Source organism: Vicia villosa, linkage group LG2 (assembly GCF_029867415.1).
Source record: "Vicia villosa cultivar HV-30 ecotype Madison, WI linkage group LG2, Vvil1.0, whole genome shotgun sequence".
Taxonomy (NCBI): Eukaryota; Viridiplantae; Streptophyta; class Magnoliopsida; order Fabales; family Fabaceae; genus Vicia; species Vicia villosa.
The window spans coordinates 227,986,047-228,005,072 of record NC_081181.1 but is presented as its reverse complement, the minus strand read 5'-3'; the positions used below and the strand labels follow the sequence as shown (position 1 = coordinate 228,005,072).

Genomic DNA, 19,026 nt, shown 5'->3' with positions numbered 1-19,026 from the left:
GGATTAAATCCTCAGTTGAGGTAAATCATCTCTGCGGGGGTGGACTGGAGTAGCTTCGTTAACAGCGAACCAGGATAAAAATATTTGTGCATTTATTTTTATCATCCAAGATTTAAAGTCACACTTATTCAATCCCCCCCTTTCTAAGTGTTTTTCTATCCTTCAATTGGTATCAGAGCGCCGGTTCTAAGGTGCAAGCACTTAACCGTGTTTAGAAAAGATTCAGGAAGAGAAAAACGCTTCATTTAAAAGATGGTTGATGAAAGTGAAAGGACTATACCTACACCTGCATCTACATCTGGCTCTGCTGAGCAATACAACGGTAACAATGGTTATACTAGACCGCCGGTATTTGATGGTGAAAACTTTGAATACTGGAAAGATAAACTGGAAAGTTACTTTCTGGGTCTAGATGGTGATCTATGGGATCTTCTGATGGATGGTTACAAACATCCTGTAAATGCCAGAGGCGTAAAGCTGTCAAGGCAAGAAATGAATGATGATCAAAAGAAGCTTTTCAGGAATCATCATAAATGTAGAACTGTTTTGCTGAATGCTATCTCTCATGCTGAGTATGAGAAGATATCTAACAGGGAAACGGCCTATGACATATATGAGTCCTTGAAAATGACTCATGAAGGAAATGCTCAAGTCAAGGAGACAAAAGCTCTTGCCTTAATCCAGAAGTATGAAGCCTTCAAGATGGAGGATGATGAAGACATTGAAAAGATGTTTTCGAGATTTCAAACTCTTACTGCTGGATTGAGAGTTCTTGACAAAGGATACACCAAGGCTGATCATGTGAAGAAGATCATCAGAAGCTTACCCAGAAGATGGGGTCCTATGGTGACTGCATTCAAGATTGCAAAGAATCTGAATGAAGTTTCTCTGGAAGAGCTTATCAGCGCCTTGAGAAGTCATGAAATAGAGCTGGACGCAAATGAGCCTCAAAAGAAAGGTAAGTCTATTGCATTAAAATCAAATATCAAGAAATGCACTAACGCTTTTCAGGCCAGAGAAGAAGATCCTGAAGAATCAGAATCTGAAGAAGAAGATGAACTGTCCATGATTTCCAGAAGGCTAAATCAACTCTGGAAGACCAAGCAAAGGAAGTTCAGAGGCTTCAGAAGTTCAAGGAAATTTGAACGTGGAGAATCTTCTGATGAAAGAAGATTTGACAAGAAGAAGGTCATGTGCTATGAATGCAATGAGCCTGGACACTACAAGAATGAATGTCCAAATCTTCAAAAGGAAAGTCCCAAGAAAAAGTTTCATAAGAAGAAAGGTCTTATGGCAACCTGGGATGAATCAGAAGATGATTCAGAAGATGAGCAGGCCAACTGTGCGCTGATGGCGACAGAAGATGACGGATCAGAATCTACATCAGAATCAGATTCTGAAGAGGTATTTTCTGAACTTACTAGAGATGAGTTAGTTTCCGGTCTAACTGAACTTCTGGAACTCAAGTCTCAGATTAGTCTCAAATACAAAAAGCTGAAAAAGCAATTTGAATTTGAAACAAAGAAGCTTGAGTTGGAGAATTCTGAATTAAAAGAAAAACTTTTAAAATTATCCAATAATGTTGGATCTCCTTCTGATTCAGAAAAATCCACTCCTAGTCTGAACCATATTCTGAAAGAATATGATTTAAGTTTCAGAAAGTTCTTATCTAGAAGTATTGGCAGAAGTCAGCTAGCTTCTATGATATATGCTGTGTCTGGAAACAAAAGAGTTGGCATTGGTTATGAGGGTGAAACCCCATACAAACTTGAACCTGTTGATGAAATGAAAATTACATACAAGCCATTGTATGATCAGTTCAAGTATGGCCACTCTCATGATATTAGGCACACCTCACATGCACAAAGTTTTCACATAACACACACTAAGAAGCATGTGACACAACCTAGGAAATATCATGAAACTCACATTAAGAATTATCATGCTGTTCCTCCTATTGCTTACAATGTTAAACCCAAGTTCAATCAGAACTTGAGAAAATCTAACAAGAAAGGACCCAAAAAGATGTGGGTACCTAAGGATAAGATTATTCCTATTGCAGATATCCTTGGCTGCAAGAAGGACAAAGCACAACATGTCATGGTACCTGGACTCTGGATGCTCGCGACACATGACAGGAAGAAGGTCTATGTTCCAAGACCTGGTGCTTAAGTCTGGAGGAGAAGTCAAGTTCGGAGGAGATCAGAAGGGCAAGATAATTGGCTCTGGAACTATAAAGTCTGGTAACTCTCCTTCCATTTCTAATGTACTTCTTGTAGAAGGATTAACTCATAACCTCTTATCTATCAGTCAATTAAGTGACAATGGTTATGATATAATCTTCAATCAAAAGTCTTGCAAGGCTGTAAATCAGAAGGATGGCTCAATCCTATTTACAGGCAAGAGGAAGAACAACATTTATAAGACAGATCTGCAAGATCTTATGAGTCAGAAGGTGACTTGTCTTATGTCTGTTTCTGAAGAGCAGTGGGTCTGGCACAGAAGATTAGGTCATGCTAGTTTGAGAAAGATCTCTCAGATTAACAAACTGAATCTTGTCAGAGGACTCCCTAATTTGAAATTCCAATCAGATGCTCTTTGTGAAGCATGTCAGAAGGGCAAGTTCTCCAAACCTGCATTCAAGTCTAAGAATGTTGTTTCTACCTCAAGGCCATTAGAACTCTTGCACATTGATCTGTTTGGCCCAGTCAAAACAGCATCTGTCAGAGGAAAGAAATATGGATTAGTCATCGTAGATGATTATAGCCGCTGGACATGGGTAAAATTCTTGAAACACAAGGATGAGACTCATTCAGTGTTCTTTGATTTCTGCATTCAGATTCAATCTGAAAAAGAGTGTAAAATCATAAAGGTCAGAAGTGATCATGGTGGTGAATTTGAGAACAGACCCTTTGAAGAATTCTTCAAAGAAAATGGTATTGCCCATGATTTCTCTTGTCCTAGAACTCCACAGCAAAATGGGGTTGTAGAACGAAAGAATAGGACTCTTCAAGAAATGGCCAGAACCATGATCAATGAAACCAATATGGCTAAGCATTTCTGGGCAGAAGCAATAAACACTGCATGTTATATTCAGAATAGAATCTCTATCAGACCTATTCTTAATAAGACTCCCTATGAATTGTGGAAGAATAAAAAGCCCAACATTTCATATTTCCATCCTTTTGGATGTGTGTGCTTTATTCTGAACACTAAAGATCATCTTGGTAAGTTTGATTCCAAAGCTCAAAAGTGTTTCCTTCTTGGATATTCTGAACGCTCAAAAGGCTACAGAGTATACAATACTGAAACATTGGTTGTAGAAGAATCAATCAATATCAGGTTTGATGATAAGCTTGGTTCTGAAAAACCAAAGCAAGTTGATAATTTTGCAGGTTGTGATATTGACATATCAGAAGTTGTTGAGCCAAGAAGCAACGCATCAGAAGCAGAGCTTCTCAGAAGCAAAGAATCTGAAGATCAAGTATCAGCTTCTCTGGAGGATCTAAGTATTTCTGAAGAACCATCTGTCAGAAGATCATCCAGACTCATCTCTGGTCATTCAGAAGATGTCATTCTTGGAAAGAAGGATGATCCAATCAGAACAAGAGCATTCCTTAGAAACAATGCAGACTGTCAATTAGGTCTTGTATCTTTGATCGAGCCAACTTCTGTCGATCATGCTCTAGAAGATCCAGACTGGATAATTGCTATGCAAGAAGAACTAAATCAGTTTACAAGGAATGATGTTTGGGATCTTGTTCCTAGACCAGATGGATTCAATATAATTGGTACAAATTGGGTCTTCAGAAACAAGCTCAGAATGAGAAGATGAGAAATTCTTACGTATGAGTATCCTTTGATATGAAATTTTTGTTAAGAAGTTCTGATAGAAATCAATTAGAAATTGTGATTCAGTTATTACTAACGTTTCAGTGTCTAAGTTGATTCAGAATCTCTCTTTAAAGCAAAACAGCTGTAACTGGCTATCCAGATGGTAAACACGTGTTCACTATTCCTGGACAAGCGTGCGTGCAGTTGAGGGGACGTCTACTTAGGTAACTGTGCAAATCACGTCTTTTGTCATTATTATCTCTCCTCATGTCACGTAACATTAAATGCTTTTCATCATTTACTCTCTTTCAGTTTTTTTTATATACTCTTCAAACGTTTCTTTTCCCTCTCATATTTCTCTCTCTCTGCATTTGGTTTCTTTTTCATCTCTCTATTTTCATATCATAAACCCTAGCAGTTTCCAATATCTGAAAATTCATCATGAATCCATCGTCAAGCTCTGGGAATCAAGACAATGATAGGAAACAAAAGAGAAAAGCATCTGCTGAACCAGAAACCAAATCTAAAAGAGTTAGGATCTCCTATGACCCTCTCAAAGTGTATCAACCCTTTGACGGTTCCCGTCAATCACCTCCCTCTTCAAAGACCTCCACCACCTCTTCCTCCTCATTCATCCTCTCGGAACCACCTTCTTCACCATCTGATATCTCCTCTCCTTTAACCCTTTCATCAGATATTTCTTCATCCCTCTCATATCCTTTTCCCACCAGAACACCCAATCCCTATAGTGTTGTTCTTCCCGACGCAAGGTTCACTGTCAACCCTCCAACCCCTACCACTCAAACATATCTGGAGCTTTTACATGCTGATGTAAATGGCTGGTTGGAGATTCTTGGTGCTGCTCACCTTAATCATCTGGATGAGTATGCTACAAACAACCTCTGGAATACCTTTCGTCAGGATTTTCTGGAGAAGGCTACAGACACTCAGAGAAGGATTATGTCTGAAGCTCCTGGTGTTCGTGGTCTCCGGTTGGAAGTTGGTGAGAGCAGCCACCACTGTCTCATCAGGAACAGAAGTGTTCTTGAAGAGAAGATACCTGCAGATGAGTTGGAAGAAGAAAATCTCTGCAGAGATATCGTGGTTTGGAAACCCCGATCTTCTGTGCTCTGGTTTCCTGTGCTGACTGGAGATTTTCAGTGGCTGTTCAACTGGTTCAGAATGAACCCTTCTGAAAAAGCACCTCACATGGTCTTTCCAGTAGTGGTTTATCGTGCTGATGTTGCTGGTCCTACTCCTCCAACAAACCTAGCAGCTATTCTTCAAGCATTGGAAGATGGAACTTCTGAGCTGCCTGAACCAGAATATGCCAAGGCTCCTTCTGAGTCAGACTCAGATGAGGAAATGGGAGATGCACAAGCTGAAGATCTTCCAGAAGATCACCCTGCTGAGATTGCTGTCCTTCTGGGCAGAAATACTGGTGCTTCTTCTTCTGGTGAAACCTCAGCTCTGATGGAGACCTTGGAAACTCTTCATCAGAATCAAGCTATGCTGGCTTCTCGTTTGGACGCGCAAGAAGCAGCCAATGCTGAGTTTCGTTCCTTCATGACAAGGCAAGCTACAAGCACTGACGGGATTCATGATGTTCTGGCGCGGATTTTGCGTAGGCTAGGATCTTAGTCTTTTGGTCTTTGTAGTTTCCTTTCCTTGTTGCATCTGTTTTCCTGCATTCTTCTTGTAATCCTCTTTTGCTGATCAATGAAAAAGTTTCTTTGTGTTTTACATTCCAGTAAATGTCTTCTTTTGTCGTTTTATACTTCTGAATTTTTTTTATATATTCTTTTTGATGTTATGACAAAAAGGGGGAGAAAGATAAATGATAAATGATTTGATTAAATCTATCAGTTGCTGGGTAAAGGCTCCCACACATTCACTAACAAGAACTGCAAGTTCTATATGGTTTAAGTGTTTTGCAGGTACAGAGAAGTGAAGTGAATCTTCAAAGCAAACACTAGAAGCAAAACCATGGAAACTGAAGCAAGCTGAGTGCTGTCAAGCTTCAGAGATCAGAAGCAAGAAAGAAGAATGAATCAGAAGCACTGATAATAGAATTTGAATATCATTGTCTATCTTGTTATGACAAAATTCTATTTGCCCTGATACATATAATGTTATGGCTCTGATACATTATTTGCTCTGATACATGTTTTTAGCCTAAATGCTCTGATACATGTTTTTAGCCTAAATGCTCTGATACATTTGGCTCTGATACATATCATGTATTTGAATATACATTTTATGTTCTAACTCGTTCATGCTGACTTTTGTCGTTTAGTTTTTGTTCTGTAACATTTCAGGATGTAGAGATGCTCAGATGATGCTCTGGTACATTCAACAATGTTCTGATACAAAACTAGCATGAAGTGATGTTGGTAGACATTCAAAGTTCTGAAGCTATCCGAGGGAAGCAGAAATCAGAAGATGTGAATGTTCTAAAAGATCCAGTAATTCAAGTTCTGAAGCTGTCCTGAATGGAAGCAGAAGTCAGAAGCTGTGAATGTTCTGAAGATCAAAGAAATTCAAGCTCTGAAGCTGTCCAATGGAAGCAGAAGTCAGAAGCTATGAATTCTCTGAAGGCAGAAGCTTATATGATCGTCTCTACCGAAATAATCAGGGAAGTCTTTTATCAAAGTTCTTCGAGTATTTATTTCAGGGGGAGATTATTTATCTCAGGGGGAGATTGTTAATCTCAGGGGGAGACATATTCATATGCTTATGCTATAGCTGTGTAATTTGTCTTTTGCCGTCTACTCTTTCTGATCGCAAATTCATATCATTTATATATGTTTTTGTCATCATCAAAAAGGGGGAGATTGTTAGAACAAGATTTGTTCTTATCAATTATCTTAGTTTTGATGATAACAATAATATGAATTTTGCTTAAGATAATATGGTACTCTAATCCAATGCAATTTCCCTTTCAGGAAATATATATAAAGAGTACGCATAATTCAGCGCTCAGAAGATGTGTCTCAAATGGTTCAGCGTGCAACATCAGAACATGGTCTGGCAAGACATCAGAAGATGGTCGAAGCAGAATCAGAACATGGGTCTATGGAAGCATCAGAAGAACATGAGATCAGAAGCACTGAAAATCAGAAGATGGTATCACGCTCAGAAGCACTTCAAGGTCAGAAGATCAGAAGATGCTGTGCACCAAGCTGTTTGACTCTGATGATATTCAAACGTCGTATTCACAAACATCAGATCAGAAGGAAGTACACGTGGCAGACTACGCTGACTGACAAAAGGAACGTTAAAGCTACTAAAGGCTACGTCAGTAGACACAGCGTGAACAAGGCTCGAGGTAGTTGACAAAAGCGTATAACATTAAATGCAAAGCTGTACGGAACACGCAAAGCATTAAATGCATTCAACGGTCATCTTCTCAACGCCTATAAATATGAAGTTCTGATGAGAAGCAAGGTTAACGATTCTGCACAAAATCAACTTATATCAAACTTGCTGAAACGCTGTTCAAATCAAAAATCAGAATCTTCATCTTCATCAAAGCTCACTACATTGCTGTTGTAATATCTTAGTGAGATTAAGCTTAAACTGTAAGAGAAATATCACAGTTGTGATTATCGCTTTTAAGAAGCATTTGTAAACTCTTGAATTGATTACATTAAGTTGTAAGGAACTAGAGTGATCGGTTGATCAGTATACTCTAGGAAGTCTTGGCAGTTGGCTGAGCAGTTTGTAACTAGAGTGATCAGGTTGATCAGAATACTCTAGAGGAAGTCTTAGCAGTTGGCTGAGCAGAAAGTCTTAGGAGTGAACTAAGCCTAGAGTGATCGTGTTGATCAGTAGACTCTAGAAAAAGTCTTAGGAGTGAACTAAGCAGTTGTTCCTGGAGTGATCAGGTTGTGATCAGAAGACTCTGGAAGACTTAGTTGCGGCTAAGTGGAAAACCATTGTAATCCGTGCGATTAGTGGATTAAATCCTCAGTTGAGGTAAATCATCTCTGCGGGGGTGGACTGGAGTAGCTTCGTTAACAGCGAACCAGGATAAAAATATTTGTGCATTTATTTTTATCATCCAAGATTTAAAGTCACACTTATTCAATCCCCCCCTTTCTAAGTGTTTTTCTATCCTTCAACAAGGAGATCTTAGTGTGGATACTCTAACATTAAATTCCACCTCGGGCTCTATTGTCGTATTTCCTAAGATTGTGATAGGATGTGGACACAACAATTCGATTCCGTACAACGGTCGAATATCTGGTATAGTTGGCATGGGAAGTGGACCAATATCTCTTATACAACAGTTAGGCTCTTCAATTGAAAGAAAATTTTCATATTGTTTGATTCCTGCTTATAATGATTTTGGTGAATCATCCTTCACTAGCAAACTCAACTTTGGAAATGATGCTGTTGTTTCGGGTAAAAGAGTTGTTTCGACTCCCATGAGTAAATATCAAAGTGGCTTCTCAGTGACATTGGAAGCAATTAGTGTGGGAAATAAAAGAATAAAATATGAAGGGGTTAAAATTGAAGGAAAAAATACTTCTACCCGAAATGCTTTTATTGACTCAGGCACACCATTGACGTTGTTGCCACCTTATTTTCACTCTAAGTTGGAATCAACAGCGGAAAAAATGATTAAGCTACAGCGTATTGAGCCACCTAACCCCTTCAAAACTCTAAGTCTTTGTTACAATACGACATGGGAACAATCAAATAATTTTCCTATTATTAGGACACATTTTAGTGGTGCAGATGTCAAGTTATATTATAATAGCACATTTTTTGAAGTTCAAAAAGGAATTATGTGTTTTGCTTTTGTTCCATCTCAAGGTGATATTATTTTTGGGAACTTTGCACAACATAACCATTTAGTTGGTTATGATCTCCAAAAAAATGTAATCTCTTTTAAGCCTACTGATTGCATCAACTACTAGTTGGATGCACATGTATTTTACCTAATTTATTTGGTGAATCAATAATAATTTACTTTATTTATCTAAAAAATCTAAATGTTTTTCTTTAATAGTCTAGTTGTTAGAATTCACCTTAAAAATGAATAAGTTGAATGTTGCAGATTCAAACTTGCGTCACTGCAACTGATGTCCCTACATAACCTATTGAGTTGATTTCATAGGATAAATATGAATGAAACAAGATCCTTTTTTAACCAAACTGTTACTTATGCCTCAAATTAAAACAAGTCACTATTTGTTTGCCTAATCCATAAACTTTAATTTTTGACACTACCATCAACAATTTAATAGGATCCAAGAATAATATGAAGTCAGAATTTTGACGCACCCGACCTAAATAAAACTTTCTCAAAATTCCTATTATAAGTAAAAAGTTATTCGATAAATAAAAAAATATTAAAATTAAAATATATTGACACATGATGTTCAACTAGGGATGACAATGAGCAGAGTACTATAGTACCCGTCCCTAAATCTGTAGTTTGAAAAATTCTCGTACTCGAGCCCAAACTCACGTGGGCACTAATGTTCATATTTGTACCCGTACCCTATGGGTACCTCAATACCCATCCCCGTCCCTTCTTACCCGTGTTTGTAGTAAAATTAAATCGATTAATTATAAAGTATTATATAATTTTAAGTTTTTTAACAATTTGTTGATCATCAACCCCCCTCGAATTGCATAAATCCTTGCCTAACACCATTTAATTTAAGCTTAGGTTTTTTGTGATAAAAGTTGAAATTAATTAACATAGGTTGATAATTTAAAAACCTGACACATAGAGTCATCTTCCATAGTGAAAACCAAGTATGCTTTATCTTCTTCTTTCTGTTTTTTCATTTGGTCTCTGAGAAAGGCCATGAATGAATTTCATTGAGAGCAAAGAGAGAAACTGAGAGATGATGTTTCTATTGTTGTTCAATCCGAGAGAGAATAATCGAGTGAGGACACCGTCTTTGTTGTTGTAGGCAGCCGAGAGAGAGGTTGTCATTGTTGTTCACGGCAAAAGAGAGAGCATTTGTGTTTGGAATTCTGGTTACAGCATACTCATATGTCATATAAGGATGTCTTCACATCTGATATGACATTATAAAAATAGACAAAGTAGGAATACAACTAACAGTGCAGGAAAGCAATAAAAATACAACAGAATTGTTTACCCAGTTCGGTATACAACAATACCTACACTGGGGGCTACCAAGCCAGGAATTAAGTCCATTATTAGCAGTATCAATTCAAAATTAAACTCCCCCGTTTACAAATTCTCACTTAATCACTACCCAATGACCCTTCTACCTAGGTCCTCCCTAGATATGAGAAACCCCTCTCACTCCCAATCATCGCAATGTTGTCTAGAAGTCAGCACCTCAGCCACTGCATCGACGGCCTAATTTCCAACATTTTAAGCAAACAAACAAATACAACTTTAAGTTGCTTCAAAGCTTCCTCCAAGAGCAATACACCTCTGACCTACAGGCTTCAAGGTGGACACTTCAACTTCTCTTGCTTCACAGCTTTAAGAAGAACATACGGTGACCTTTCCACAACCCGGGAGGTTCACCTTTCCTAGCCCTAATGATTACATCTTTAATAATTTCGGCTAGCTTAATAAAACTAGGCTACAACTGCTTATTTATAACCTATTCCCAACTGGACTTGGGCCTTCAATCACAGCCTTATTTGTTGTTACAAATCAGCAGAAAACTTCTGCTAAAATAAAGGTCTTTAATAATAGGTTTCCTAAATTATCTCCATAATTAGAAACTGCATAATATTCAATATTCTGACTTGATTCTCTTGACCTTTTAAACCTGCACCACATAGGATTGCATAATATCCCATATAATACTCTACATCTGTTTAATGCATATTGAATCTTCACATTTCAGCTCAGCAGGCGCGATGTCACGAGTTTCTGCATATGACATCTCATAAGACATGATGTCACAGACCATGTCTTAATATTCCATAGGACATCTTGCTGTTTTACCTGTTTTATACCTATTTATATTTGTAAGTTCTATACATCCTATTACATGTTGCTGCAACTATATTTTAGCCAAACATAAATGCCAATCACATAATTCATAGAATTAACAATCTCCCCCTTTGGCTTATTTTGGCTAAAACTATACATATAAGCATTAAAACACAATTAGCAGCAAAGCATAATAAAAACCCAAACATAAACCAACACCATACAACAGCTACAACACCCCGGATTTCTTTCTCCCCCTTTTTACCATAATAAGTCAAAGGCACATTGAGAAAAAGATAATAAGGATGAACCATGTCAGAGCATCTGGTGTGACATCTACTAAAAACCAGTACACCATATCTAATCCTTCTGTGACATACTCCCCCTTTAACATAATACTCCTGCTGCTCGTAACCACTTCAGCACAAAATAAAATCCATATGTATCTCCTCACATGCTTACAGTGAAGAATCACCACTAGTGAATACACTCATATCCTTGTGAAAACAATCCTGAACCAGAGTCTCTTACTTATTGAGTGGTTCACTCAACAATGACATACCAGCTACCTGGCCTAACCAATCCACCCAACTTTAAGATACTTTTACAGTAGGACTTAGGAGATTTGACTAACTCATCACGTGTGCAATATTTTCAAAGTATCACATGTTGTATTTCCAACTCGTCCTTACACCTGGCATCACTAAACACTGGAAACTCACATGACTCTTGTAGGACCAGCACCTCCTCTTGGAGTAAAACCTTATAAACTAGCTACTCAAGGCTAGAAACAAATAAGCCCAGGCAAGGACACAACTAGCTACATCTTGTAGCAACATGTCCACACACACACACACACTTCTCTATGGAGAATATTCACAGCATGCTTTATCATATTTAGACTTGTCACTTCTAAATACATTGTAGAACACCAGGTATCAACTTTATAATCCAAGCTTCTTTCATTTACAACCACATAGAGAGAATTTTGGATTCTCAACACTTTCTAAATTATAATGTTCAGACTGTAGTCCTTCATTAACACATCAGACATATACGCAGCTCCCGTCAAAGTATTCATCATGGTCAGATAAGATTACCTTCTCACACACGGTAGGACATTTTGTCTGACATTCTTCTTCTGCATATATGTGGCACTTAGCTGGTCCCTCTTTATTCATCCACACCACTTAACAACCTTCCTTGTCTGCAGTAGTATACTTTTTCATCAGCTTTCTCCCCCTTAACATTAGCTGATACACATGAGGAAGAAAATACAACTTACACAACTTACACAACTTACACAACTTCCTCTCCTAGAACATAAGAGGTGACTCAAATTATAGATATACTAACTTTAACCATCCATTTACAGACATAGAGATCTAGACCTCTATATTGGATGACTCATAACACAAGACAATCAGTGTTCATGACTCTAAACATGACTCAATTACTTGGACTATCCATATAGATAACATACTTCTATATTGGATGACTTAGAACACAGGACACAATTTATGTTCATGACTAAAAAAAAAGACTCTAAACAGTAATACAGACTGACTTAGACCTATTCAATATATTTGCAAAAACAACTGCAAAGAAGGACCTCAGACTTAACAATGTCTGAACACTACCCTTATTTCCTATGTTTGACACAAGTTGACAAACATAACCTAACTTCAATATCAAGAACAATATGTCTATTTAAACTCACTCCATCTTCATTTTCTCTCTTTTCATTCCTTCATCATCTTCTTTGGTTTATGCATTTTTGCTCTCTCTTTCGTCTCTATCAAAATTCCAAACCCAGAAAACTCATTCATCCATCAATGACTTCATCTTTTGTTCAACAATCTTCATCTTCTTCCCAGCAAGCTCAACAACAACAACAACCTTCAGTTAAACCTCCTCGGAAAACATGTCTCATTCCTCCAACAGAGTTAGAAGTTCTCAGTGAAACAATGGTAGATTTTGACAATCTTCAAGAACACAACTTCAATATCAAGAACAATATGTTAGTTCAAGGCTGGGAAATGTTCTTTGATCGACTCATTGGACCAGTTTACCTAGAGTTGGTGAAAGAATTTTGGATTCATGCAACCCTAACCCCAAAAGCCATTCTCTCTTTCATTTTGGGCAAAGAAATATCTATCACTGAAAACTTAATGAGAAGGTTGCTAAAATTGGAAAACTATTTTGGTGCTGCTGGAGCCACAATAGGCAGAACTGATTGGGATGTCGTCTATGCTGAAATCTTCGCATCTGGAGAGAGTTCTACAAATATCAAGGATCTCAAGCCTCCATATAGAATTTGGGCCAAGATTCTTCTAGGATACATCTACCACAGAAAAGCTTTTGTCTCTCCAAACTACATCAATCAAGATCAACAATACATTCTGTATTGTATTGGAAAAGGCCAGAGGGTGGATCTTCCATACATTATGTTCATCCACATGTGGAATCATGTGAAGGACTCACAAGACCCAGCAAGGTTGAAGTCTCAGAAGATTAAGAGAAACATCATCCCTCTAGGAAGACTCATTTTTGACATTCTGACTGAAATTGGAATAGTTCAAGCTCTGCTAGATGATGGTATTGTTACGGATCTACAAGCAACATGTGGGAGCACTATAATGCTCACACTCTGAAAAGATGAAACTAATTAAGACCATTGCCTCTCCTTCCAGAGTGATAAGTGAGATTCTATCCAGAAGGGTTCCTGCTCTGGATGACTTTGAGCTTTTCTTCAAGAATGAACATCCAGACTCAGTTATCTTCTATCTAGAATCTTGCTTAAAAGATGGCTCCGGGTTTGATCCAGCTTGGTTAAGTGACATAGTCCTTCCAAAAATAGAAAATATTTCCCCATCTAAGAAGAAGGAGAAGGAGAAGAAGATAAAGTCTGCCGGAGATGGACCCTCAAAGCCTTTGAAGAAAAAGAAGAAGACTTCAGGTATTTCTATCACCGAGTCTGTACATATTTCTGATAACATATCAATAGAACATCAACCAGAAAATCAACCTGCCTCTGACCATTCTGTTCATGACCATCTCAAGGCACCTCAATCATCTGAATCTATTAGGAAACTAATAGATGACATAGATAACATAGATACCTCTATTCTTCATGCTGGCTCTGAACCAGATCAACCACCAGAAAAACAACCATCTAAATCCACTAAATCTCAACCTTCTGCTTCCACCAAATCCAAAGGCAAACAACCTATCAACTCCTTTGAACCTATTATTAATCTAAAACCTCTGAACATCATCTTTCTACCTCTTCCAAATGAAAAAAAAATTCCTCTGCTCAACCCACACATTATGAACCTCCATCTTATGAAACTCAACCATAACCCACCTCTCCATTATCTCATCCTCACCAAGAAGTTGACATTCCTGATTTTTGTAACTTCTCTGACCCTTCATCGCCATCAACATCATTTGACTCCTTCTTTCCCAAACCTCGCCCCTTTGAACCTACCCCTAAAAATCCTTTATCTAACCTAGTTGTTGTAGTCTTAGACTATGACAATGAAGCAGAACCTACACCTCTCTCATCCTCTTCAAACCCCTCCATTTTGTTTGAAAGACCATATGAACCCTATCTCATCTCCCACCCAGAAGAGCCCATAACCATTATCAGAACCAACCCTCCTTTACCTTATGTTGATATGCGTTTTGACTTATTAAAACATAAGGTACGGACAGGGTTAGATTATCTGAAGGTTTCCCATGACTCCAAGCTGGATCATATGGCAGCTGGAAAGCTCTAGAAGGCTTTCCTTGAAGATGTGCAAACAAAATTTCTGGATCTCTAGATTGATTGTATTGCTGCTGCTCCTGGTCCTTCTGGACCTGCTCTGAAGTATGGTGATGGGAAGTATTTTCACCCCATTGTGAATTGGAAACCTCTGGAGGAAACTCCATTTGTTTATGAGATAGAGGTAGAATCTGATGAAATGGATATTGATAATCCTTTGCCAATGGTAGTCTGGACTCAAAGAAGCATTTGGCTTCTTTTGAGGAATTTAAAGTTCTGACTGGAGACATGAAGACGTTGTTTAAATTGTTTAAGGAGAACCCTGTTGTTGTTCAGCTTGTTCCAGCCTCTGCTCCATATGCAGTCCCTTCTAGCTCTATAGTGTTGGATACTCTGAAGGAACTTCAACAGAATCAGGCAACGGTATTCAGTCATCTGGAAAATCAAGATGAAACAAATGCTGAGTTCAAGACTTGGATGCAAAGATCAGAAGAATCATCCAAGAAATAGGCAGGAGATACTGCTGAGATCAAGAATCTGCTAGCAGCCTTAGCCTCTAAGCTTACCCAGTCTTAGTATGAGTCTTGTGTCTTAGTAGTTTTCTTTGTTTCTTGCATCTGTTTTTGATTATCCATTGCATCTGCTTTGTACTTCTCTCTGAATTATCAATGAAATTGCTTTCTTCATTTTTTTATGTGTCTTTCATCTGAATCTTTAATGCTTTTGATGTTATGACAAAAAGGGGGAGAAACGTAATATTTGAATCGATTTATTATATCAGTTGCTGGGCTTAAGTCTCAACATTCCTAACAAAATATGCAAGTTTTTTGTCTCTGATAGTTTTTGCAGGAATGTGATAATCTGAACAAGCTCAAAAAGGGGAGAAACGTATCTTGAGAAAATCTTTCAAAGATCTGAAACAAACATAGCTTAATTCCCTGATACAAGATATTGTAAAGATCTGAAGCAATATAATTTCATGCTCTGATAAGCGAAGTACTCTAAAAGAAATATTCAAAGCTTTGAAGATGTCCAATGGAAGCTCTAAACGAAAGCTCTGAACCATCTGAAGATAAAGTTTAATGTGAAAGTCTCGTATGAATTGGAAAATACTCAGGGAAGTATTTTATTTATAAATTCTTCTAGTATTAATTTCAGGGGGAGATTGTTAATCTCATGGGGTGACATATTCAAACACTCCGATTAATATGCTTTTATGCTATATCTGTGAATTGTCTTTTTCATCTGATATTCTGGATACAAATTCATATCAATTTTGTATGTTTTTGTCATTATCAAAAAGGGGGAGATATTTAGAACATGAATTGTTAAGATCAATATTTATAGTTTTGATGATAACATTATATATGAATTTTGTATAAGACAATGTGGTACTCTAATTATTCACGTTTTCCATTTCAGGAAAAGTCTAAAAGAGTATGCACTAAATCATCATTCATAAGCTCTGACCCAGAAGATCTGGATGGCTTCATCAGAACATGGTCTGGAAGACATCAAAAGATGGTCTTAAGGAAATCAGAACATGGTCTTGAAGGCATCAGAAGATGACAGTCAAAAGCAAGGCTCTGAAGATCTTTTGGTATCACGCTACAAAGAACTTCCAAAGTCTGATGATTTAAGTTGCATCTGCACCAACATTGAAGACTCTGATATTCAAACGTCATTCTAATAGTCTGAGTTCAGAAGCAAGTACAAGATGAAAAGGCTACAACGTCAAATATGTCTGACTGACAATAGGAACGTTAGAAGCTACAAAAGGGAAAGTCAACAAGAGCAGTTGAAGCATGGCTCGAGGTAGTTGACAAAAGAGTGAAACATTAAATGTAGCAGTGTACTATTCACGCAAAGCATTAAATGCTACTCAACTGTCACATTTCTCACTGCCTTTATAAGAGAAATTCTGATGTGGAAGCAGTAAACAACTCTCGCTCTAAGAAACCTTACGCTGTCAAATTGATTCTAAACGTTATCCCATAAAAACAGCAAAGAAACTTCATCTTCAACCTCACAACTTGTAATATCTTAGTGAGTGTTATAACTTAATCTTGAGAGAAAAATCACTTGGTGATTATAGCTTATTAAGAAGCACATTATACTCTTGTATTATTGTTTACTTTTGTAAAAGGAATTTCCTAGAGTGATCAAGTTGTGATCTTTATACTCTAGAAGACTTAGATGTTGTCTAAGTGGAAAACCATTGTAATTAAGGTTGATTAGTGGATTAAATCCTCAGTTGAGGTAAATCACTCTGTAAGGGGTGGACTAGAGTAGTTTGGTTAACAACGAACCAGGATAAAAATATCTGTGTGATTATTTATTATCTGCCTTTTTTAGAAACAACCCTTATTCAATCCCTCATTTCTAAGTGTTTTCACTCCTTCAGTTGTGTCAATCTCTTGATGGAATGGTCTAATTTAATGGTTTCACTTGTTTCATTAAGGAAAAAACCACCAAGAAGATGATTTGTTCTAGTGAAAAAGTTCATGATGTATATTACTTGGTCATGTCAAATAAGATAGTGTGTTGCTCTAGCTCAAACTATGTTACTTTACCTGATAATGACATTTGGCATTTTAGACTGGGCCACGTATCTCTAAATAGCATGAATACCTTACATTCCATCACTCCTTTCAAAAATGTTGATTCAAAATTTGTTTGTGATGTTTGTCATTTTGCAAAACAAAGAAAATTACCATTTTCAAATAGTTCAAGTAAATCCTTACATTATTTTGATCTCATACATTTTGACGTTTTTTTTTGCCAAAGCTATCCCATCCATACATGGACACACATACATTCCTTTTAGATATCAACAACCAATAAATATTTGTCTCAAGGAACCTCATACATAATGAACATATCTTAACTTACCAACCTTTAACCTCCCCGTCATCCTTGACTTATCATACACATTTTGATCATTCAACCATAATCCCTAATACCACAATTAACATTGACCAACCAACCACAAACATTTCCATAGACCTAACTCAAACCCAATGCCAATCCCAAAGACACAAACATGACCATGCTATCTCAATTGACCTTGATTATACATGAGGGTATTTGTTCTACTGAATATCCAAACACAATTGACAATAACTAAGAAAATCATACCAAACATGTTAGACAAAAGCATAATCCATACTATTTACATGAATATGTATGCACTTTGTGAAGACAACCTTATTTGAATTGTTAAATTTTTATCAAGAAAGAGTGATTACCAAAAAATAAGAAATATTAAAAAATACATGAATGAAGTGTTATTATTCAAGGTACTTCAAGTAACAATTCACTTGTTTATATAATTAGATACTCAAATAAACTTCATTTCATTTGTTCTAAATAAAGGTACTTCAAGTAACAATTCATTTGTTTATATAATTAGATACACAAATTTCATTTCATGGTTTTCAAAGGGAAAAAAATAAGCTTTCCACAAATGTAATCGATTGCAAAATAAGCTAATCGGTTACATAGTGCAATCAGTTACACAATTATGCTAACCGATTACACCAGTTCAAATCTACACATTTTTTAAAGTTGTAAAGATTGTAATCGGTTACACATTAATGCTAAACGATTACACTTGTACCATTTTTGAAAAATTTGGATTCTTTACATACCTCTTCATTCCATTGATTTATCATACCTTTTCAAAATCATTGCCAGCTGAATCATGTTATTTTAAATCATATTTATTGCTTTGTAGAGGTATCTTAAACATTATATAAACTAGAATATTTCAAGTTTCAAATGACCTCTTCCATTTCAAATTTTTACAAGCTATTCAAAACTTTCTATACTTGAAAAGTTTTCTGCATACTTTCATATATGTTACAAATGTTAATGAGAAATCTTATTGTATTCTATTTGAATTGTTTATTGGAAAAGAATATCAATCGCATTAAAGACATTGATTCTAGTGCAATAACTTATATAAATATCTATTCAATAAATTCTATTTTGGATCATAAAGTATTAGTGATAATTGTATACAAGAGAAATTGATGTACTTTCTAAAGTATTTTAAAAGTGAAGTATTGTGCTTTTCTTTGGATCGGTTGTAACATTAATAACAATGTGAAATCTATCACGAAATATGAGGGGACTAGATGTACCCTTGATTGGATAGGAGAACTATTGGACATCTTGGTGTTCTTTATTTTCTGTATTTATATTTTTGCACTTGTCTTCATAACAGTTCTAGAAAAATAAGAACATGAGTATTATCAATTTGTAGAACGGTATTGTTAGTTAGGTTAATAGCACTAGTATTTTCGCACATTATCGAAATACGTTGAAGTTTTATGTCAAAATCATGCAATTGTTGTTTAAGCCATAAGATTTGAGCGCAACAACTACCCGCTTCGACATATTCCTCTTCAACAGTTGCCAAGGCAACAAAGACTTGCTTCTTGCTATGCCAATTGACTAAAGAGTTTGAAAATAAGCG

General features: G+C 36.7%; 1 protein-coding gene across 1 annotated transcript; it reads left to right on the top strand.

Moving 5' to 3' along the window:
- Positions 1–8,093: 8,093 nt before the first annotated feature.
- LOC131651522 (aspartic proteinase CDR1-like) lies at positions 8,094–8,759 on the top strand. Its single transcript, XM_058921181.1, has one exon. It carries the CDS (start codon positions 8,094–8,096, stop codon positions 8,757–8,759), a length of 666 nt encoding a protein of 221 aa, XP_058777164.1.
- Positions 8,760–19,026: the final 10,267 nt, after the last annotated feature.

Coding starts and splice junctions, on each gene's coding strand:
- LOC131651522 (XM_058921181.1), top strand. CDS start 8,094: ATGGGAAGTGGACCAATATCTCTTATACAACAGTTAGGCTCTTCAATT.